Genomic DNA, 25,764 nt, shown 5'->3' on the forward strand with positions numbered 1-25,764 from the left:
TTCATTGCAATATTATGCAAATAATAATAATTGTAGGAGAAAAAAAGTAGGATTGTAAACGCCAGATCTCATAGTCCAATCAAGTACAGTAACAGCACCGATATGTTAGCATGTTGAACAGAAAAGTAGTTTGTGTATTACACAGCCGTCAACAGGCTGCATACACTTAAACCTGTAACACAATATTACAAGAGGGTCTAAACTGAATAACACTGTGATGATAATGGATGTCAATGATAGGTTACTGTGAACTCAAAGATGGATAGATACTTTTTTCTTACTGGTAACCTCTTCTCCCTTATTTCTGACTCATTGACAATGGATGTTGCTCAATCCCTCCTCTACATTTGATTTCCCAAGGGAAAAAACATGTAAAATACCTAAAACGGTATCCATGCATATCTGCGATCAATTAACACAAGTCCTCCCAACCTACTACACACAGACCATACAATCGGACTCACCCACTTTGCATTCTGGCGAGGAACATGCCTGAATGTTTTTTATTTAATTCATTTTTTACCTAATGTACACTTCCGGTGCAGACATCATTATTACGTTACAATGTTGTTGTCAGGAAAAATAAATCAAACAAACTGTTCTGAGAGAAAGAATAAGATAACATGCAAAAAACCAGATGAGCAAGTCATATCTGACACCACTAATATCAGTAGCTTCTCTTCTCCACCGTCTACTGAACAGGAACATGCACTGCTGTATTAAGCTAGTCAGTACACTGACATTTTTTGGTAAAGTTTGAAGATGCATGTGATTTAGAGACGTATGATACAAAATATGTTACATATGTAGTTCCATCTAACGATCACTCCTTTATTTTCTCATTCATTTGTGTTAAGAATATCTATTGCAGAATACAGTATTCATATTTCCGTCTGTAAAGATGTATTTAAATATCAATATGATTGTGCAATTATTCATAACCTTTATAATCTCTCCCTGCAATTTCTTTACACCAATTATGTATATTAGTTTTTCCTGCTTGTTCTAACGTTGCATATCTTGAAAAAGTTAAAGGCTTTCGATGCCACGGTGGGTATATTATTGTTGAAAAGCACTCTTACTAACCACACCATCCATCTGTGTCCCTTCTCTGAGTCCAACAGGCATTGTCATCTGTTCCTGGTCAGCTCAGATTGTGTCTGTGGTACTGCTTCAACACCCCCCCGTATCTCCTTGGGCCAAAAGGTCAACCTCACAGTATCTGTTCCAGCACATCAAATAGTTACAATTCATTTATATATTTTTTCTCACGCTTCCCCTACCTTGACTATTCAGTAGACATTACGTTGGTATCAGAGTGAAGCATTTGCAAAGAGTGTGGACGTTATCATCCTTCTTTCCAATGTCCTTCTCTGACGGACCCCATTCCTCTTGTTTTGTGCAATGGGTCAAGGTCCTGTGCTTTAGAGGGTTATAAAGAGGAGATCTTGACAGTTTCCTGGGTGTTATAGATACTGGAGCGAGAGTTGCGTAGGATGCCAGGGATGGCGGGTGAGTTAGGTAGACTCTCATCAGGACTGTTGGCTGGGGGAGTGGGGATACTGATGATGGCTGCTGTGTAGTCAGTACAGTTCAGCTTCAGGTCTTCAGTTCTGGCGTTTAGACTGGAGCGACTGCTCTCTCACACACACACACCCACACACACACACACACACACACACACACACACACACACACACACACACACACACACACACACACACACACACACACACACAGAGAGAGAGAAATAAAGTTAGACAATGCACGTATCTGTCACTATTACCCCAAAATAGTCAAAATGTGTTTATGTTGAGAGGACTTTTATGTGTCATCATTGTAATTAGATCAGTGTATTCTAGTAGTTTGTTCTTCCACCGTCTGTATAGTGATACATCCATCATAGCAACTATGTATAAAAATGCAAGCGCTCAATAAAACATTTCTCATTAAATCCATGGAGGTTGTTTTGAAAAACATCAACAGCATCAAAATAGTTAGAGCAAGCAGAGTTTGAACAACTTAGAAACGGTTCGAACTCAGCTTGTAATTCAGGATCAGCAGAATGTTCTTGTTAATTAATCGGCCAGAGCTAAACGTAGTAAAACATCAACAGCCTCTACAGGTGATTAAGTGGTGAGGCAAAGATAGAAAGGGAGGAGTGGGCTCCTTGGATCAGGTGGGTAGTGTGTGCTGTACAGTACCTCTGTGGGTACTGAGTACCAACAGGTGTCTTGGTGACGTGCAGCGTGTCCAGCTCCTGCACACTTCCCCGGCTGACAGATACGGTGGAGTTGGCAAGGCGGATGGCCCTCCTCTTGGCCCGCCGGGAGCAGCAGGTGGTGGTGGCCCCCTGCTGGCTGGACAAGGAAGTGCTGCGGCTGGTGCGGAAGCCCATCGAGTCCATCATACACACCTCACTGTAGGTGACTTCATCGGTGAACTCGTGATTCTGTCGACACATAAAAGAAAGAAAGACGTCTATCCTGGCCTCTGAATGGCCATCTTTAAACTAGCTGCAGGTGGCTGTATACTATATGATAACTTCTCATAACTGCTGAAAGTGTGAAACAGTGTGAAACACTGCCGAGTATAGATACAGTACATCAAAGTGAGCAATAAACATATCAGACAAAATAATCCATGAGATAAAAAAAGCAGCACTCACAGTGGTTTTCTCCAAGCACTGCAATAGATGGTGATGTTGATGCTCAAAGGCGGACCTGTTCTTCACACAAAGGGCTGTGCTGTCACCATCACCACCCTGAGGGACACAGCAAGATAGCAACTCGCTTAGCCCAACATAGCCACACATGAAAAGACATTGTCAGTGTAAACACGATCACATCAATAGTTGAATTAGTAGTTGGCAACTTATTGCTGTGGTAAGCAAACTTCACATTATAAACACAAATGGGAGGTGATTTTGTCCAACAAACATTGTAGAATACAGTATACTGATGAGTAGACAGTATACTGATGAGTAGACAGTATACTGATGAGTAGACAGTATACTGATGAGTAGACAGTATACTGATGAGTAGACAGTATACTGATGAGTAGAGCGTATACTGATGAGTAGACCGTATCCTGATGAGTTGACAGTATACTGATGAGTAGACAGTATACTGATGAGTAGAGCGTATACTGATGAGTAGACAGTATCCTGATGAGTAGACAGTATACTGATGAGTAGAGCGTATACTGATGAGTACGTATACTGATGAGTAGACAGTATACTGATGAGTAGAGCGTATACTGATGAGTAGACAGTATACTGATGAGTAGACAGTATACTGATGAGTAGAGCGTATACTGATGAGTAGACAGTATACTGATGAGTAGAGCGTATACTGATGAGTAGACAGTATCATGATGAGTTGACGTAGCTGAGCGTATACTGATGAGTAGACAGTATACTGATGAGTAGACAGTATACTGATGAGTAGACAGTATACTGATGAGTAGAGCGTATACTGATGAGTAGACAGTATCATGATGAGTTGACAGTATACTGATGAGTAGAGCGTATACTGATGAGTAGACAGTATACTGATGAGTAGACAGTATACTGATGAGTAGACAGTATACTGATGAGTAGACAGTATACTGATGAGTAGACAGTATACTGATGAGTAGACAGTATACTGATGAGTAGACAGTATACTGATGAGTAGACAGTATACTGATGAGTAGAGCGTATACTGATGAGTAGACAGTATACTGATGAGTAGACAGTATACTGATGAGTAGAGCGTATACTGATGAGTAGACAGTATACTGATGAGTAGAGCGTATACTGATGAGTAGACAGTATCATGATGAGTAGACAGTATACTGATGAGTAGACAGTATACTGATGAGTAGACAGTATACTGATGAGTAGACAGTATACTGATGAGTAGACAGTATACTGATGAGTAGAGCGTATACTGATGAGTAGACAGTATACTGATGAGTAGACAGTATCATGATGAGTAGACATTATACTGATGAGTAGACAGTATACTGATGAGTAGACAGTATACTGATGAGTAGAGCGTATACTGATGAGTAGACAGTATCATGATGAGTAGACAGTATACTGATGAGTAAACATTATACTGATGAGTAGACATTATACTGATGAGTAGACATTATACTGATGAGTTGACAGTATACTGATGAGTAGACAGTATACTGATGAGTAGACAGTATACTGATGAGTAGACAGTATCATGATGAGTAGACATTATACTGATGAGTAGGCAGTATACTGATGAGTAGGCAGTACACTGATGAGTAGGCAGTATACTGATGAGTAGACATTATACTGATGAGTAGACATTATACTGATGAGTAGACATTATACTGATGAGTAGACAGTATACTGATGAGCAGACATTATACTGATGAGCAGACATTATACTGATGAGCATACATTATACTGATGAGTAGGCAGTACACTGATGAGTAGGCAGTATACTGATGAGTAGACATTATACTGATGAGTAGACAGTATACTGATGAGCAGACATTATACTGATGAGTAGACATTATACTGATGAGTAGACAGTATACTGATGAGCAGACATTATACTGATGAGTAGACATTATACTGATGAGTAGACATTATACTGATGAGTAGACAGTATACTGATGAGTAGACATTATACTGATGAGTAGACATTATACTGATGAGTAGACATTATACTGATGAGTAGACATTATACTGATGAGTAGACATTATACTGATGAGTAGACAGTATACTGATGAGCAGACATTATACTGATGAGTAGACATTATACTGATGAGTAGACATTATACTGATGAGTAGGCAGTATACTGATGAGTAGACATTATACTGATGAGTAGACAGTATACTGATGAGTAGACAGTAAACTGATGAGTAGGCAGTATACTGATGACTAGACATTATACTGATGAGTAGACATTATACTGATGAGCAGACAGTATACTGATGAGTAGACAGTATACTGATGAGTAGACAGTATACTGATGAGTAGACATTATACTGATGAGTAGACAGTATACTGATGAGTAGACATTATACTGATGAGTAGACATTATACTGATGAGTAGACAGTATACTGATGAGTAGACAGTATCATGATGAGTAGACAGTATACTGATGAGTAGGCAGTACACTGATGAGTAGGCAGTATACTGATGAGTAGACATTATACTGATGAGTAGACATTATACTGATGAGTCGACAGTATACTGATGAGTAGACATTATACTGATGAGTAGACATTATACTGATGAGTAGACAGTATACTGATGAGTAGACAGTATCATGATGAGTAGACAGTATACTGATGAGTTGACAGTATACTGATGAGTAGACATTATACTGATGAGTAGACATTATACTGATGAGTAGACAGTATACTGATGAGCAGACATTATACTGATGAGTAGACATTATACTGATGAGTAGACATTATACTGATGAGTCGACAGTATACTGATGAGTAGGCAGTACACTGATGAGTAGACAGTATCATGATGAGTAGACAGTATACTGATGAGTTGACAGTATACTGATGAGTAGACAGTATACTGATGAGTAGACATTATACTGATGAATAGGCAGTATACTGATGAGTAGGCAGTACACTGATGAGTAGGCAGTACACTGATGAGTAGACATTATACTGATGAGTAGACATTATACTGATGAGTAGACATTATACTGATGAGTAGACAGTATACTGATGAGCAGACATTTTACTGATGAGCAGACATTATACTGATGAGTAGGCAGTACACTGATGAGTAGGCAGTATACTGATGAGTAGACATTATACTGATGAGTAGACAGTATACTGATGAGTAGACAGTATACTGATGAGTAGACAGTATACTGATGAGTAGACATTATACTGATGAATAGGCAGTATACTGATGAGTAGGCAGTACACTGATGAGTAGGCAGTATACTGATGAGTAGACATTATACTGATGAGTAGACATTATACTGATGAGTAGACAGTATACTGATGAGCAGACATTATACTGATGAGCAGACATTATACTGATGAGTAGGCAGTACACTGATGAGTAGGCAGTATACTGATGAGTAGACATTATACTGATGAGTAGACAGTATGCTGATGAGTAGACAGTATACTTTTTTTATCTGTTGGCCCTAGCCCCGAACTCAGGCCCTGTGTGTAGTTAACCGACCCTCTCTGCCCATTCATCGCCATTTTACCTTTTGTTGTCTTAGTTGATTAGCTGTTGTTGTCTTACTCGTTGTTGTCTTAGCTAGCTCTCCCAATCAACACCTGTGATTGCTTTATGCCTCGCTTTATGTCTCTTTCAAAATGTCAATATGCCTTGTATACTGTTGTTTAGGATAGTTATCATTGTTTTAGTTTAGAGTGGAGCCCCTAGTCCCACTCAACATGCCTCAGATTCCTCCATTGTCCCACCTCCCACACATGCGGTGACCTCACCCAGTATAACCAGCACGTCCAGAGATGCAACCTCTCTTATCATCACTCAGTGCCTGGGCTTACCTCCGCTGTACCCGCAACCCAACATACCCATGTCTGCACATTATACCCTGAATCTATTCTACCACGCCCAGGAATCTGCTCCTTTTATTCTCTATCCCCAACGCACTAGACGATCAGTTTTGATAGCCTTTAGCAGTACCCTCATCCTACTCCTCAGCTGTTCCTCGGGTGATGTGGAGGTTAACCCAGGCCCTGCGTGTCCCCAGGCACTCTCATTTGTTGACTTCTGTAATCGAAAAAGCCTTGGTTTCATGCATGTTAACATCAGAAGCCTCCTCCCTAAGTTTGTTTTACTCACTGCTTTAGCACACTCCGCCGACCCTGATGTCCTTGCCGTGTCTAAATCCTGGCTTAGGAAGGCCACCAAAAATTCGGAGATTTCCATACCCAACTGCAACATTTTCCGTCAAGATAGAACTGCCAAAGGGGGAGGAGTTGCACTATACTGCAGAGATAGCTTGCAAAGTTCTGTCATACTTTCCAGGTCTATGCCGAAACAGTTCGAGCTTCTAATTTTAAAAATTAATCTCTCCAGAAATAAGTATCTTGCCGCTGCCGCCTGTTATAGACCCCCCTCAGCTCCCAGCTGTGCCCTGGACACCATATGTGAATTGATTGCCCCTCATCCATCTTCAGAGTTTGTTCTGTTAGGTGACCTAAACTGGGATATGCTTAACACCCCGGCAGTCCTACAAGCTAAGCTAGATGCCCTCAATCTCACACAAATCATCAAGGAACCCACCAGGTACAACCCTAAATCCGTAAACATGTAACCCTCATAGATATTATCCTGACCAACCTGCCCTCCAAATTCACCTCTGCTGTTTTCATTCAGGATCTCAGCGATCACTGTCTCATTGCCTGCATCCGCTATGGGTCCGCGATCAAACGACCACCCCTCATCACTGTCAAACGCTCCCTAAAACACTTCTGTGAGCAGGCCATTCTAATCGACCTCGCCCGGGTATCCTGGAAGGATATTGACCTCATCCCGTCAGTCGAGGATGCCTTGTCGTTCTTTAAAAGTAATCCCCTCACCATCTTAAATAAGCATGCTCCTTTCAAAAAATGTAGAACTAAGAACAGATATAACCCTTGGTTCACTCCAGACCTGACTGCCCTTGACCAGCACAAAAACATCCTGTGGCGGACTGCAATAGCATCGAATAGTCCCCACGATATGCAACTGTTTAGGGAAGTCAGGAACCAATACACGCAGTCAGTCAGGAAAGCAAAGGTTAGCTTTTTCTAAAATAAATTGCATCCTGTAGCTCTAACTCCAAAAAGTTATTGGACACTGTAAAGTCCATGGAGATCAAGAGCACCTCCTCCCAGCTGCCCACTGCTCTGAGGCTAGGTAACACGGTCACCACCGATAAATCCACGATAATCGAACATTTCAATAAGCATTTCTCTACGGCTGGCCATGCTTTCCACCTGGCTACCCCAGCCCCGGCCAACAGCTCCGTCCCCCGCGTAGCTACTTGCCCGAGCCTCCCCAGCTTCTCCTTCACCCAAATCCAGATTGCAGATGTTCTGAAAGAGCTGCAAAACCTGGACCCGTACAAATCAGCTGGGCTAGACAATCTGGACCCTCTATTTCTAAAACTATCCGCCGGCATTGTTGCAACCCCTATTACCAGTCTGTTCAACCTCTCTTTCGTATCGTCCGAGATCCCTAAAGATTGGAAAGCTGCTGCGATCATCCCCCTCTTCAAAGGGGGTGACACTCTAGACCCTAACTGTTATAGACCTATATCCATCCTGCTTTGGACATTCTTTGGACACTGTGCTAACTAACCTCCAAACGAGCTTCAATGCCATACAACACTCCTTCCGTGGCCTCCAACTGCTCTTAAACGCTAGTAAAACCAAATGCATGCTTTTTAACCGTTCGCTGCCCGCACCCGCCCGCCCGACTAGCATCACTACTCTGGACGGTTCTGAGTTACAATATATGGACAACTACAAATACCTAGATGTCTGGCTAGACTGTAAACTCTCCTTCCAGACTCATATTAAACATCTCCAATCCAAAATCAAATCTGGAATCGGCTTTCTATTTCGCAACAAAGCCTCCTTCACTCACGCCGCCAAACTTACCCTCGTAAAACTAACTATCCTACCGATCCTCGACTTCGGGCAATGTCATCTACAAAATAGCTTCCAATACTCTACTCAGCAAACTAGATGCAGTCTATCACAGTGCCATCCGTTTTGTTACCAGAGCCCCTTATACCACCCACCACTGCGACCTGTATGCTCTAGAAGGCTGGCCCTTGCTACATATTCGTCGCCAGACCCACTGGCTCCAGGTCATCTATAAGTCTATGCTAGGTAAAGCTCCGCCTTATCTCAGCTCACTGGTCAGGATAACAACACTCACCCGTAGCACGCGCTCCAGCATGTATATCTCACTGGTCATCTCCAAAGCCAACACCTCCTTTGGCCGCCTTTCCTTCCAGTTCTCTGTTGCCAGTGACTGGAACAAATTGCAAAAATCGCTGAAGCTGGAGACTTATATTTCCCTCACCAACTTTAAACATCAGCTATCTGAGCAGCTAACCGATCGCTGCAGCTATACATAGTCCATCTGTAAATAGCCAACCCAATCTACCTACCTCATCCCCATATTGTTTTTATTTACTTTTCTGCTCTTTTGCACACCAGTATCTCTACTTGCACATCATCATCTGCTCATTTATCACTCCAGTGTTAATCTGCTAAATTGTAATTATTTTGCTACTATGGCCTATTTATTGCCTACCTCCTCACGCCATTTGCACACACTGTATATAGACTTTCTTTTTTTCTATTGTGTTATTGACTGTATGTTTGTTTATTCCATGTGTAACTCTGTGTTGTTGTTTGTGTCGCACCGCTTTGCTTCATCTTGGCCAGGTCGCAGTTGTAAATGAGAACTTGTTCTCAACTAGCCTACCTGGTTAAATAAAGGTCAAATAAAATTAAAATAAATAAATCAAATGAGTAGACAGTATACTGATGAGTCGACAGTATCATGATGAGTAGACAGTGTACTGATGAGTTGACAGTATACTGATGAGTTGACAGTATAGTGATGAGTAGACGGTATACTGATGAGTAGACAGTATACCTCCACAGCTTATTACTGAGTGACTGCCCTTGACTGTCTGATTGTACAGTAAGTCTTCTCCCTCTCTAGTGATGTTAACCCGGACACAAAGAACTGTTTCCTTTATACCCACGATTACGTGGTCTCACACGGTTCCAACTACATCATCAAGTTTGCAGACGACAATATTATGCCTGAGTACCAACAACGACGAGACGGCCTACAGAGAAGAGGTAGGTACTCTGACGTCGTGGTGCTAGGTAAGCAACCGCTCCCTCAACGTCAGCAAAATAAAAGAGCTGATTGTGGACTTCAGGAGGAACCAGGCTGGGCACGCCCCCATCCTCATCAACGGAGCCGCCATGGAGACGGTCAAAAACGTCAAGTCCCTTGTAAAGTCCCACATCTTCAAGGAGCTGAAATTGTCAAACAACACAGACACCGTAGTGAAGAAGGCACGACAGCAACTCTTCAACCTCAAGAGACTGAAGAAATTCGGCCTGTCCCTGAGAGCACTCACAGTGTTCTACAGGATTACCATCGAGAGCATTCTGTCAGGCTACATCACAGCCTGGTACAGCAACTCCACCACCGCTGACCACAAGGTACTACAGAGGGTTGTATGCTCAGCCGAACGCACCACTGGCTGCACACTGCCTGTCCTCCAGGACAACTACAACACCAGGTGTCACAGGAAGGCAAAGAAAATCATCAGGGAACCCAGCCTGAGCCAGCCTGTTCTCCCCCCAAACATATATTTATCCACTGGCCCCTGCACCCCCTCACCCCCCAATAAACATTTATACTTGTTAGTCACTTGTCACAATCTTTGTTTACACACTTCGCCACTTAACTGCAGCAACTGTATAGAATTTTTAACTAATTGTAAATATATAAATGTAGACAAGACAAGGTGCTGTCTTGTGATCTTTCGATATTCTATTATTTTACTTGGTATTATTACTATTATTATTACCATTATTATTACTATTATTAGTGCTATTATTACTAGTAGTATTACTAGTGGTATTACTAGTATTATTGCTATTACTATTATTACTGGTATTATTACTATTACCACAAGTACTATTATTGTTACTAGTATTACCAGTATAATTACTAGCATTATAACCAGTATCATTACTATTATCAGTACTATTATTATTACTATTATTACTATTATTATTACTATTGCTATTAGTACTAGTAGTATCACCAGTATGATCACTAGTATTATTACTATTGTTGGTACTATTATTAGTACTACTGCTATTATCGCTGCCATTATTACTAGTATTATTACGAGTTGTATTATTACTAGTATTATTACCAACATAACTACTAGTATTATTACTATTGCTATTACTAGTATTATTATTGTTGCTATTATCACTGGTATAATTACTAGTATTATTACTGGTATCATTACTATTATCTATACTATTATTGTAACTATTACTACTATTATCCAGTATTAATACTAGTATCAGTACTATCACTACTGGTATTATTACTGGTATTATTACTCGTGTTATTACTAGTGTTAGTACTTTTATTATTACCAGTATTATTATTGTTAGTATTATTACTAGTATCATTACTGTTACCAGTACTATTACTATTGCTATTATTATTACTATTACTATTATTACAGGTATTATTACTTGTATTATTACTCGTGTTATTACTGGTATTAGTACATTTATTATCACTTGTATTATTATTATTACTATTATTACTAGTACCATTTCTATTACTAGTACTAGTATTATTACTATTACTGTTATTGCGAGTATTATTACTAATATTATTACTATTACTAGTATTACCTGTATTTGTACCGGTATCAGTACTAGTATTAGTACTATTGCTACTATTACTGGTATTATTACTTGTAATATTACTAGTATAATTACAAGTATTATTATTAATATTATTACTAGTATCATTACCAGCATTATTACTAGTATCATTACTATCACTAGTACTATTATTATTGCTATTATTACTAGTAATACTACTACTATTATTACTGCTATTAGAACTACTATTATTACTGGTGTTATTACTAGTATTAGTACAATTATTATTACTGGTATTATTAACACTGTTATTACTAGTGTCATTACTAGCATTGTTACTAGAATCATTACTATTATTAGTGCTATTATTATTACTGTTGCTATTATTACAGGTATTATTACTGGTATTATTACTATTACTATTATTACTAGTATTAGTACTGATATTAGTAATATTGATATTATTACTGGCATTATTACTAGTATTATTACAGGTATTATTACTATTATTATTGCCAGTATTATTATTATAATTATTATTATTATTATTACTATTATCACTAGTATCATTACCAGCATTATTACAAGTATTATTACTATTATTGTTAGCAGTATTATTATTGTTGTTACTATTATTACTAGTATCATTACTAACACTAGTACTATTATTATTACTATTAACATTATTACTAGTATTATTACTTGTAATATTCCTACTATTATCACCACTATTATTGCTTGTGGTATTACTAATGTTACTGGTATTAGTACTATTACTATCAATAGTATTATTATCTCTGTTATTACTAGTATCATTTATTGCTATTATTACAGGTATTATTACAGGTATTATTACTAGTATTATTACTGGTATTATTACTGGTGATATTACTATTATTAGTACTATTATTATTACTATTGCTGTCATTACCAGTATTATTACTTTTATTAGTACTGTTATTATTACTGTTATTAGTACTATTAGTATTACTTTTACCAATTTTACTAGTATTATTACTGGTGTTTTTACTAGTGATAGTACTATTATTAGTACTGTTATTATTACTGTTATTAGTGCTATTATTACTATTACCATTATTACTGGTATTATCACTAGTATTTGTACTATTATTTTGCCACTACTATTATTACTAGTATTACTGGTACCACTACTAGTATTATTACTATTATTATTACTATTATTAGTATTATTATTATTACTCTTATTGATACTATTATTAGTACTGTTACTACTCTTACTAGTAGTATTACTACTAGTATTATTACTACTGTTACTACTATTATAGTTTCTATTACCACTAGTATTATTACTGGTATTATAACTGGTGTTATTACTATTATTAGTACTATTATTATTACTATAAATGTTATTAGTTGTATTATTAGTATTTTTAGTACTGTTATTATTACTGTTATTAGTGCTAGTATTATTACTATTACTATTATTACTAGTGTTATCAATGGTATTATTTTTATTACTATTACTATTATTATTACAGTTATTAGTTTTATTACTATTATTACTAGAATTATTACCAGTATTATTACCATTACTGTTATCACTGATATTATTACTATTGTTGGTACTATTATTACTAGTGTTGTTACTTGTATCATCACTATTATCGGTACTATTATTATTACTATCACTATTGTTACTGGTATTATTACTGGTATTATTACTATTATTAGTACTATTATTATTACTAGTATTACTAGTATTATTATTAGTGTTATTACTGTTGTTGTTACTGTTATTAGTACTATTATTATTACTGTTACTATTATTAATTGTATTATTACTAGTATTATTACGTGTATTATCGCTATCACTATTATTACTATCGCTATTATTACTGGTGTTATTACTGGTGTTACTGTATTATTGCTATTACTTGTATTACTAGTATTATTATTTGTATTATTGCTGGTATTCGTACTACTATTATTACTATTATTATTACCATTATTACTTGTATTATTACCAGTACTACTACTAATATTATTACTTGTATTATTACTAGTAATATTACTAGTATTATTACTTGTGTTGTTGCTATTTCTATTATTGCTAGTATTATTACTAGTAGTGCTATTATTATTGCATGTGTGAGTACTATCATTATTACTATTATTAGTGCTGGTATTAGTATTATTGCAATTATTACTTTATTATTAGTATTGTTACTATTATTAGTACTATTGCTATGATTACTTATATTACTACTAGTATTATTACTATTATTAGTACTGGTAATATTATTTATTGTATTATTACTGGTATTATTACTATTGTCTCACTCACTTATCTTTGACCTGCATTGATGGAGCTTGCAGCTTAAGCTTAAGAATTTCATTGTACCCTTCAATTACTGTACATCTGTGAATAATAAACTCTGATTTGAACACAGAACCCCAGAGAACCAGTGGCACCTCAGATGCTTCCTAAAAAGCTGTTTCTTTGTGGTTCGTTCAGAGATAAATAACTGGCTGTGGAGCTGAGATTTCCAGGTCAAGGTGGTTGATCACCATCATAACTGTTATAGACGGTGAACAGCCTGTCAAAATCCTTAGCATACAGATGATCTACTTTGTTAGACTGAGAGACATGAGTGTGCCAGGCTGGGAGGGAGGGAGCAGGGAAATAGCTCTGTTAGTCACAAAGCCAGTCTGGAGACCTGCTGGATTCACTACAGACATGTCTGATAACATCGTCCCACGAACTGATATAGAGACTACACTGCAGCCAAAACCAAGAAAAGACCTGGGAGAGAAAACAACCCCTCTAGATTTATAAATAGCTCTGCAGTCCTGCTAGTAATGGGTTTATAGATCCCTGATCTCACTCTGGGATTGTAAATATTGGATTATAGTGACTTCAACTGCTGAGAAGAAACAGAATAAAGACTACTCAGGACTCAACCTGGTACATTAGTAAAGATGGGAATTCAATTTCTCTCTATCTTTGCCTCCTCCTCCTCCTCTATCACCTCTAGTCCTTAAATCAGCAGAATGTCTTCTCATATTCTTCTGTCCTCCACTGGTGTGAAGAGAGATTAGGATACTGAAATATGTCTGCAAGGAAGATGGAACACTTCTTCACCTCCTTCCCCTGGCTACGGCTATTAAGGAAAGTTACAGGAGATATTTACAGTTGAATTGTTTTCAATCATAATTGGCACGCTCTTAGAAAAAAAAAGAATTCTTCGTTTGTCCCCATAGGAGAACCCTTTTTTGGTTTCAGGTAGTCAAACCCTTTGGTGGTGAAGCAGGTAATACTTTTTAGTGGTGAAAGGGTTCCATGTATATGGATATGGCTCCCGAGTGGCACAGCGGTCTAAGGCACTCTCAGTGCTAGAGTTGTCACTACAGACACCCTGGTTTGAATCCAGGCTGTATCACAACCGGCTGTGATTGGGAGTCCCATAGGGCGGTCCACAATTGGCCCAGTGTCGTCCGGGTTTGGCCGGTGTAGGCCGTCATTGTAAATAAGAATTTGTTCTTAACTGACTTGCCTAGTTAAATAAAGGTAAATATAACACTTACAACCTTGTATTTGTGAAAGGGTTCCACTTGGAACCAAAACAATAGTAATTTGACAATTGAAGAATACTTTATGGTTCTAGGTAGCACCTTCTGTTCTAAGAATGCATTCAACACACAGTTACTAAATACACTAATCTGCCATGCACACAGTACTGTATGTCTGTAGGTACAGCTGCAGTCAAAGCTTTACCCACAGGCTATTCTCTCCTCTTACGGTAGAATGCAGAATTTCTTTAAAATCAAACAACACAAATAAAACAACCAATGATTACCAACCGCCGTTGGCATAGCAACCCCATGAACTGCAATAATTACATGGGGTAAAATCTCTGTGAGGAGGGGTCATCCTGGAGGGGTTATGTGTTATGTGCAATGATGATAACATTAGAATAGTTACCCAATGCCTATATTCCATATAGGACAGGGCATTTCAAAACAGGATATGGCCAATTTACTATATGACGTGATTTTACACTATATGATGTGATTTTATACTATATGACATGATTTTACACTATATGACGTGATTTTATACTATACGACATGATTTTATACTATATGACATGATTTTATACTGTATGACATGATTTTATACTATATGACATGATTTTACACTATACGACGTGATTTTATACTGTATGACGTGATTTTATACTATATGACATGATTTTACACTATATGATGTGATTTTACACTATATGACATGATTTTACACTATATGACATGATTTTATACTATATGACATGATTTTATACTATATGACATGATTTTACAGTATATGATGTGATTTTTCCTCAGGAGGGCAATAACTAGGGAAATCCAAGTGATAACAAGCTAGATACTGTATGTTAGAATGTTTCATTTAGGTGAGGTTCTGGGTACTGGAAATACAACTGAGGTGAAAACAGCTAGGAGTGGAGGGTGACTACTGAGAGCAGTGCATTGCAACTCATCCTCTAGTAACTCTCTTTATCTGTTCTGGTCCCCGTTGCTAACATCATTATCTCTGTGTGTCCATAACCCACCTGTCCACAACATCTGCTTTCTGTCCTCTGACTCGATGACCTCACAATAGGATTCCACATTACAAACACACACCTCACAAGAATGCCACATATAGCCAGGGACCTTATGTCATTGGTTAACACAGTGTCAATGAGACTTTGTCTCATTCTGAGGAAGGGGGAGGGGGTTCATATTTGCCAGGATTCCATTTTTGTGTAGCAAGTGACCCTTCATAATTGCAGGACTGACTCCAGTGGATAGATTTAATCAAGTGGAAGTTTGGGATGAAATATTAATTATTAATAAAATATGAATCCCACCGTACCTTCTCCGTTATGCAATCTGGTTTCAGAGCTGGTCATGGGTGCACCTCAGCCACGCTCAAGGTCCTAAACGATATCTTAACCGCCATCGATAAGAAACAGTACTGTGCAGCTGTTTTCATTGACCTGGCCAGGCTTTCGACTCTGTCAATCACCACATCCTCATCGGCAGACTCAACAGCCTTGGTTTCTCAAATGACTGCCTCGCCTTGTTCACCAACTACTTCTCCGACAGAGTTCAGTGTGTCAAATCTGAGGGCTTGTTGTTCGGGCCTCTGGCAGTCTCAATGGGGGTGCCACAGGGTTCAATTCTCGGGCCGACTCTCTTCTCTTTATACATCAATGATGTCGCTCTTGCTGCTGGTGAGTCTCTGATCCACCTCTACGCAGACGACACCATTCTGTATACTTCTGGCCCTTCTTTGGACACTGTGTTAACAACCCTCCAGACGAGCTTCAATGCCATACAACTCTCCTTCCGTGGCCTACAACTGCTTTTAAATGCTAGTAAAACTAAATGCATGCTCTTCAACCGATTGCTGCCCGCACCCGCCCGCCCGACTAGCATCACTACTCTGAACGGTTCTGACTTAGAATATGTGGACAACTACAAATACCTAGGTGGGGGTTAGACTGTAAACTCTCCTTCCAGACTCACATCAAACATCTCCAATCCAAAGTTAAATCTAGAAATGGATTCCTATTTTGCAACAAAGCATCCTTCACTCATGCTGCCAAACATACCCTCGTAAAACTGACCATCTTACCGATCCTCGACTTTGGTGATGTCATTTACAAAATAGCCTCCGACACCCTACTCAACAAATTGGATGCAGTCTATGACAGTGCCATCCGTTTTGTCACCAAAGCCCCATATATTATCCACCACTGCGACCTGTACGCTCTCATTGGCTGGCCCTCGCTTCATACTCGTCGGCAAACCCACTGGCTCCAGGTCATCTACAAGACCCTGCTAGGTAAAGTTCCGCCTTATCTCTGCTCACTGGTCACCATAGCTGCACCCACCCGTAGCACGCATTCCAGCAGGTATATCTCACTTGTCACCCCCAAAGCCAATTCCTCCTTTGGCCGCCTCTCCTTCCAGTTCTCTGCTGCCAATGACTGGAACAAACTACAAAAATCTCTGGAACTGGAAACACTTATCTCCCTCACTAGCTTTAAGCACCAGCTGTCAGAGCAGCTCACAGATCACTGCACCTGTACATAACCCATCTGTAAATAGCCCAAACAACTACCTCTTCCCCTACTGTATTTATTTATTTATTTTGCTCCTTTGCACCCCAGTATTTCTACTTTGCACACTCATCTACTGTTAAATCTACCAGTCCAGTGTTTTAATTGCTATATTGTATTTACTTCGCCACCATGACCTATTTATTGCCTTTACCTCCCTTATCTCACCTCATTTGCTCACATTGTATATAGACTTATTTTTCTACTGTATTATTGACTGTATGTTTGTTTTACTCCATGTGTAACTCTGTGTTGTTATATGTGTCGAACTGCTTTGCTTTATCTTGGCCAGGTCGCAGTTGTAAATGAGAACTGAAGATGACTGATCCCCACAACAATCACAGTGACATGACATTCTTATGCAGATTTAGTGGAACTGCAGCAGAACGTGCTGGTGAAAGGAAGGTGTTCCAGAATGGAGAGAGAGCGTAAGAGATAGAAATAGAGAGAGAGAAAGAGAGACAGAGAGAACAGTTATCTGTCTAATTCTGAAGTGAATACAGTCATTACTGGCCAAGAACAAGCTGCAGTTAGTTACAAGCTCCAGTTAGTTACAAACTCCAGTTAGTTACAAGCTCTAGTTAGTTAAAAGCTATAGTTAGTTACAAGCTACAGTTAGTTACAAGTTACAGTTAGTTACAAGCTGCAGTTAGTTACAAGCTACAATAAATGATACCATGGCAACAAAACTGTCTCCTGAACAGAAAAAGCTTCAGAGAAAAAAGCTTTAGTGTTATTTTGTTTCATCACAAGGCTGAACAAGTGCTTGATCTTATCAGTCCATCCCAGCACTTTGTAGCCTCTGCTAAAAGCATTAATGTAGGTATATTTAACCTTTCACTATTCACTCTTCCCTACTGTGTTGAACATACTTTAGATTAAATACTGTATTCTGTACATTTCAAATCCAAACGTGAACACGTGAAATAACCTTGATTGTCTGTGTATGACCATAAGGTAACATTTGTTCATGTGAATTCCTCACCTGCAATCCCCCATCCTCTTTGTGCTGCAAGAATGCATTGGTGGCCCCTTTTTTAGCCATTCGAATCCTTGCCTGACGCACTTTCTGGAGAATGGAAAAGAAATGGACAAAAATGCCTGTGTCAGCACTTGTTCCACATACAACCCAGTGAGCAATATCTGGGGAATAAAAACAACACTCCCATTTCACAAGACAGTGTGTTTCCTCGTAGCTTTACAATAGGCTTTTTACCTGACAAGCGCACCTTGTTATTTGAAGGTAGATTCCTCCTACTTAGTTATCACACATATCACACAATACAGCAAAAGAACAACAATGTGACACACACATGATAAGAATGACATCATGCCTCTCTCTCATTTACCTGCTGTGCCCTCATCTTATCTGCCCTTTGGTTCTGGTGGTAGATCCTGGCGAAGTTGGAGACTATGACAGGCACAGGTAGAGCAATCACCAGCACGCCACTGAGAGAGCAGATGGAGCCAAATATCTTGCCCGCTATGGAGTCTGGAACCATGTCTCCGTATCTGAAAACAGCAACAACAAGCCAGCGGGGGGTTAATGTGAGCAACGCTTCTCTCGGGGCATTACGGGGACTAGTGCGACGGAACAGTTGTATCTCAACATCACAGTATAGACAGACAGAAAGAGGTACAAACCAGCGGCTGTGAGTGTAAGCGTGTCAATCGTCCTGCCTTGAATTTCAATGTGGCAGAAATAGATGACAATTACAGCACTCTACCACCAGTGAGAAAACATATTCAGATTGGAAACACATAGGGTGAGAAGAGAATGAAATCAACTGAAGCATACTCTTACTGCAGTATGTGTAGTGAGACTTCAATACTGTATGTCCATGGTGACAGGTCTTCACTGCGCATGTATGAACATATTTATAATTCAGTACTTGTCCAAATTCAGAACCGTATCTTTGTAATTGAACACTTCATTAAAGAAAGGCTGATTAGGGAGTGTACGTTGTTTATAATAAGGGTTACCTGTAGAAAAATCAGACCTCTCTGAAATGAGAATGGATGGCTCTCCCTTTAGCAAAATATATTTGAACTAAACCTTCCCTGAACGCTTAAAAAAAACAAGTGAACATCACCTAAACCCGAAATAATAATTAAAACATAAAGTGGATAGCAGAGAACATGCCTACCATTTACCCTCACTTCTTGGACAGACCAGGAACTTCGTCCTGTAAGCATATTGCTTTGCCACTAAAATCATAATAAACACTGAGAACTAAAATATTGTGTTATTGTTGTTATTGTTGTTATTGTTATGCATATTATTAATAATAATAATAGGGGAGGGGGGTAGTTAAACATTTACCCCAAAAGGTTCTTCAAAAGGTTTTTCGAGGACCCATTAAAAGGGGTTCTTTAAAGAACTTATAGAGGTTCCACAACAGTTTCAATTTGAAGAACCCCTAAAAGATACTCCAGGAACCTTTTCTTTTTAGAGCGCATTGCAGGGTGTAATGCAGTTTAGTTTTGTTTACACCATCCCAGCAGCTTCTCAGAGTCTATAGCTTCTAAATAGTCTATAGGCTAGGGATCATTTGATAGACACCACACTAAATAGTCTATAGGCTAGGGATCATTTGATAGACACCACACTAAATAGTCTATAGGCTAGGGATCATTTGATAGAGACCACACTAAATAGTCTATAGGCTAGGGATCATTTGATAGACACCACACTAAATAGTCTATAGGCTAGGGATCATTTGATAGAGACCACACTAAATAGTCTATAGGCTAGGGATCATTTGATAGAGACCACACTAAATGGTCTATAGGCTAGGGATCATTTGATAGACACCACACTAAATAGTCTATAGGCTAGGGATCATTTGATAGAGACCACACTAAATGGTCTATAGGCTAGGGATCATTTGATAGACACCACACTAAATAGTCTATAGGCTAGGGATCATTTGATAGACACCACACTAAATAGCCTATAGGCTAGGGATCATTTGATAGACACCACACTAAATAGTCTATAGGCTATGGATCATTTGATAGAGACCACACTAAATAGTCTATAGGCTAGGGATCATTTGATAGACACCACACTAAATAGCCTATAGGCTAGGGATCATTTTATTGAGACCACACTAAATAGTCTATAGGCTAGGGATCATTTTATTGAGACCACACTAAATAGCCTATAGGCTAGGGATCATTTTATTGAGACCACACTAAATAGCCTATAGGCTAGGGATCATTTTATTGAGACCACACTAAATAGCCTATAGGCTAGGGATCATTTTATTGAGACCACACTAAATAGCCTATAGGCTAGGGATCATTTTATTGAGACCACACTAATCTAGCATATAGGTACACTTGATATTGTGCGCCCAGCGGAGAATCAGAGATGAGGGGCAGCATCGGGCACACATCGATATACAGCCTAACAACCAACTCATTCTAAAACACAGAGAAATATTGACACTTCATCAATTACAAATGACATGACCCTCCCCAGGACTAGATCTAAATAATACTAAACCTGCCCTTGACTGAAATGGAAAAAGCATGACCCTCCCCCATTTTCATCCAGGTAACCACTCTGTACATTTCCATCCATCCCTTATCATGACTGAGAATGATCACGCCAGAGCAGTTAAGAAAAATATTTCTGTCTCTCTCCTTCCCTCTGACTGAACACACACACGCGCACACACTTTTTTCCCACTTTCTGTTAGCACATGCTATCATGCACACAAGTTGCTGGTGGTTGCCTCATGAAGTACACCATCTGGCCTCTGATTGGCATAGTTTGTTCCATTGGTGCTGAGCTGAGCGACTGTTGAAAATAAATTAAAGTGGAGGGGTGTCAGAAGCCATTCAGGTGTGGTGGAGACAACATTTCCCACATTCATCATAACCATTGCAGTGCATTGGAGGAATATGCCACCTGATTTCTGATCAGCAAGCTGTCCCATTAAAGTAAGGGCTACCCCACAAAGAGAAGCTGTCCCATTACAGTAAGGCCTACCCTACATAGAGAAGCTGTCCCATTACAGTATGACCTACCCTACATAGAGAAGCTGTCCCATTACAGTAAGGCCTACCCTACATAGAGAAGCTGTCCCATTACAGTATGGCCTACCCTACATAGAGAAGCTGTCCCATTACAGTAAGGACTACCCTACATAGAGAAGCTGTCCCATTACAGTAAGGCCTGCCCTACATAGAGAAGCTGTCCCATTACAGTAAGGACTACCCTACATAGAGAAGCTGTCCCATTACAGTAAGGACTACCCTACATAGAGAAGCTGTCCCATTACAGTAAGGACTGCCCTACATAGAGAAGCTGTCCCATTACAGTAAGGACTACCCTACATAGAGAAGCTGTCCCATTACAGTAAGGACTACCCTACATAGAGAAGCTGTCCCATTACAGTAAGGACTACCCTACATAGAGAAGCTGTCCCATTAAAGTAAGGACTACCCTACATAGAGAAGCTGTCCCATTACAGTATGACCTGCCCTACATAGAGAAGCTGTCCCATTACAGTAAGGCCTGCCCTACATAGAGAAGCTGTCCCATTACAGTAAGGACTACCCTACATAGAGAAGCTGTCCCATTACAGTAAGGCCTGCCCTACATAGAGAAGCTGTCCCATTACAGTAAGACCTACCCTACATAGAGAAGCTGTCCCATTACAGTAAGGACTGCCCTACATAGAGAAGCTGTCCCATTACAGTATGACCTGCCCTACATAGAGAAGCTGTCCCATTACAGTAAGGCCTGCCCTACATAGAGAAGCTGTCCCATTACAGTATGACCTACCCTACATAGAGAAGCTGTCCCATTACAGTAATGCCTGCCCTACATAGAGAAGCTGTCCCATTACAGTAAGGCCTACCCTACATAGAGAAGCTGTCCCATTACAGTAAGGCCTACCCTACATAGAGAAGCTGTCCCATTACAGTAAGGCCTGCCCTACATAGAGAAGCTGTCCCATTACAGTAAGGCCTGCCCTACATAGATAAGCTGTCCCATTACAGTAAGGACCACCCTACATAGAGAAGCTGTCCCATTACAGTAAGGACTACCCTACTGTACATAGAGAAGCTGTCCCATTACAGTAAGGACTACCCTACTGTACATAGAGAAGCTGTCCCATTACAGTAAGGACTACCCTACTGTACATAGAGAAGCTGTCCCATTACAGTAAGGACTACCCTACTGTACATAGAGAAGCTGTCCCATTACAGTAAGGACTACCCTATTGTACATAGAGAAGCTGTCCCATTACAGTAAGGACTACCCTACTGTACATAGAGAAGCTGTCTCATTACAGTAAGGACTACCCTACTGTACATAGAGAAGCTGTCCCATTAAAGTAAGGACTACCCTACATAGAGAAGCTGTCCCATTACAGTATGACCTGCCCTACATAGAGAAGCTGTCCCATTAAAGTAAGGACTGCCCTACATAGAGAAGCTGTCCCATTACAGTAAGGCCTGCCCTACATAGAGAAGCTGTCCCATTACAGTAAGGCCTACCCTACATAGAGAAGCTGTCCCATTACAGTAAGGCCTGCCCTACATAGAGAAGCTGTCCCATTACAGTAAGGACTACCCTACATAGAGAAGCTGTCCCATTACAGTAAGGCCTGCCCTACATAGAGAAGCTGTCCCATTACAGTAAGCCTACCCTACATAGATAAGCTGTCCCATTACAGTAAGGACTACCCTACATAGAGAAGCTGTCCCATTACAGTAAGGCCTGCCCTACATAGAGAAGCTGTCCCATTACAGTAAGGCCTGCCCTACATAGATAAGCTGTCCCATTACAGTAAGGACCACCCTACATAGAGAAGCTGTCCCATTACAGTAAGGACTACCCTACTGTACATAGAGAAGCTGTCCCATTACAGTAAGGACTACCCTACTGTACATAGAGAAGCTGTCCCATTACAGTAAGGACTACCCTACTGTACACAGAGAAGCTGTTCCATTACAGTAAGGAGTACCCTGATGTACATAGAGAATCTGTCCCATTACAGTAAGGACTACCCTACTGTACATAGAGAAGCTGTCTCATTACAGTAAGGACTACCCTACTGTACATAGAGAAGCTGTCTCATTACAGTAAGGACTACCCTACTGTACATAGAGAAGCTGTGCTCCAACAGGGAAGGGGGCTGCTGTCCGAGACAAACACTACAAACCCCGGTAACACTTTATTTGGATAGATGGTTTGTAGATGGTTTGTAGATGGTTTGTAGATGGTCAATAACTGTCAACCACATTTCAACTTACTGTCCACTAACCCTAACCCTAACCTTAACCAATACCCTTATTATAAACCTAACCCTAACCTTAGCAAGCAGTTGCTTATCAACATACAGTCTCTTGGGCCTCCCGAGAGGCGCCTCAGTCTAAGGCACTGCATTGCATTGCGAGCTGCATGACTACAGATCCTGGTTCGATCCCAAGCTTTGTCGCTGCTAGCCGCGACCGGGAGACCCATGAGGCGGCGCACAATTGGCCCAGCGTCGTCCGGGTTAGGGGAGGGTCTGGCCAGACGGTTTGTCCTTGTCCCATCACGCTCTAGCGACTCCTGCGGCGGGCCAGGCGCAGTGCACGCTGACACGGTCGCCAGATGTACGGTGTTTCCTACGACACATTGGTGCGGCTGGCTTCTGGGTTAAGCGAGTATTGTGTCGTGTTTCGGAGGACACACAGCTCTCGACCTTGAGTCCGTACAGGAGTTGCAGCGATGGGACAAGACTGTAACTACCAATTAAACATTTATAATAAATGCACAAAAAAGTCCATACAGTAAGACACATATGGCAGCTGTGGCACTGTCAGCACCTTGGAGCAGCAACAATCAGACCACACAGTGGTACTACAATATGTTACAACAATCAGACCACACAGTGGTACTACAGTATGTTACAACAATCAGACCACACAGTGGTACTACAGTATGTAACAACAATCAGACCACACAGTGGTACTACAGCATGTAACAACAATCAGACCACACAGTGGTACTACAGTATGTAACAACAATCAGACCACACAGTGGTACTACAGTATGTTACAACAATCAGACCACACAGTGGTACTACAGTATGTTACAACAATCAGACCACACAGTGGTACTGCAGTATGTTACAACAATCAGACCACACAGTGGTACTACAGCATGTAGCAACAATCAGACCACACAGTGGTACTACAGTATGTTACAACAATCAGACCACACAGTGGTACTACAGTATGTTACAACAATCAGACCACACAGTGGTACTACAGTATGTTACAACAATCAGACCACACAGTGGTACTACAGTATGTTACAACAATCAGACCACACAGTGGTACTACAGTATGTTACAACAATCAGACCACACAGTGGTACTACAGTATGTTACAACAATCAGACCACACAGTGGTACTACAGTATGTTACAACAATCAGACCACACAGTGGTACTACAGTATGTTACAACAATCAGACCACACAGTGGTACCACAGTATGTAACAACAATCAGACCACACAGTGGTACTACAGTATGTTGCAACAATCAGACCACACAGTGGTACTACAGTATGTTACAACAATCAGACCACACAGTGGTACTACAGTATGTAACAACAATCAGACCACATAGTGGTACTACAGTATGTAGCAACAATCAGACCACACAGTGGTACTACAGTATGTAACAACAATCAGACCACATAGTGGTACTACAGTATGTAACAACAATCAGACCACACAGTGGTACTACAGTATGTTACAACAATCAGACCACACAGTGGTACTACAGTATGTAACAACAATCAGACCACACAGTGGTAATACAGTATGTAACAACAATCAGACCACATAGTGGTACTACAGTATGTTACAACAATCAGACCACACAGTGGTACTACAGTATGTTACAACAATCAGACCACACAGTGGTACTACAGCATGTTACAACAACCAGACCACACAGTGGTACTACAGTATGTTGCAACAATCAGACCACACAGTGGTACTACAGTATGTTACAACAATCAGACCACACAGTGGTACTACAGTATGTTACAACAATCAGACCACACAGTGGTACTACAGTATGTTACAACAATCAGACCACACAGTGGTACTACAGTATGTAACAACAATCAGACCACACAGTGGTACTACAGTATGTTACAACAATCAGACCAC

At 39.9% G+C, this 25,764-nt stretch overlaps 1 protein-coding gene across 1 annotated transcript in view; it reads right to left on the reverse strand.

The window, feature by feature from the left end:
* Positions 1-468: 468 nt before the first annotated feature.
* The window catches only part of LOC106566490 (potassium voltage-gated channel subfamily D member 1), a 96,654-nt gene continuing 71,358 nt past the window's right edge, over positions 469-25,764 (reverse strand). Inside the window, exons 3-7 of the mRNA XM_014134563.2 lie at positions 18,923-19,085; positions 18,559-18,642; positions 2,669-2,764; positions 2,205-2,452; positions 469-1,634 (exon numbers count right to left, since the gene is read on the reverse strand). Of these exons, the coding sequence (XP_013990038.1) occupies positions 1,433-1,634; positions 2,205-2,452; positions 2,669-2,764; positions 18,559-18,642; positions 18,923-19,085 (793 nt within the window). The 3' untranslated portion in view covers positions 469-1,432. The remainder of the gene's footprint in view (positions 1,635-2,204; positions 2,453-2,668; positions 2,765-18,558; positions 18,643-18,922; positions 19,086-25,764) is intronic.

This window comes from Salmo salar, chromosome ssa13 (genome assembly GCF_905237065.1).
Source record: "Salmo salar chromosome ssa13, Ssal_v3.1, whole genome shotgun sequence".
Classification (NCBI taxonomy): Eukaryota; Metazoa; Chordata; class Actinopteri; order Salmoniformes; family Salmonidae; genus Salmo; species Salmo salar.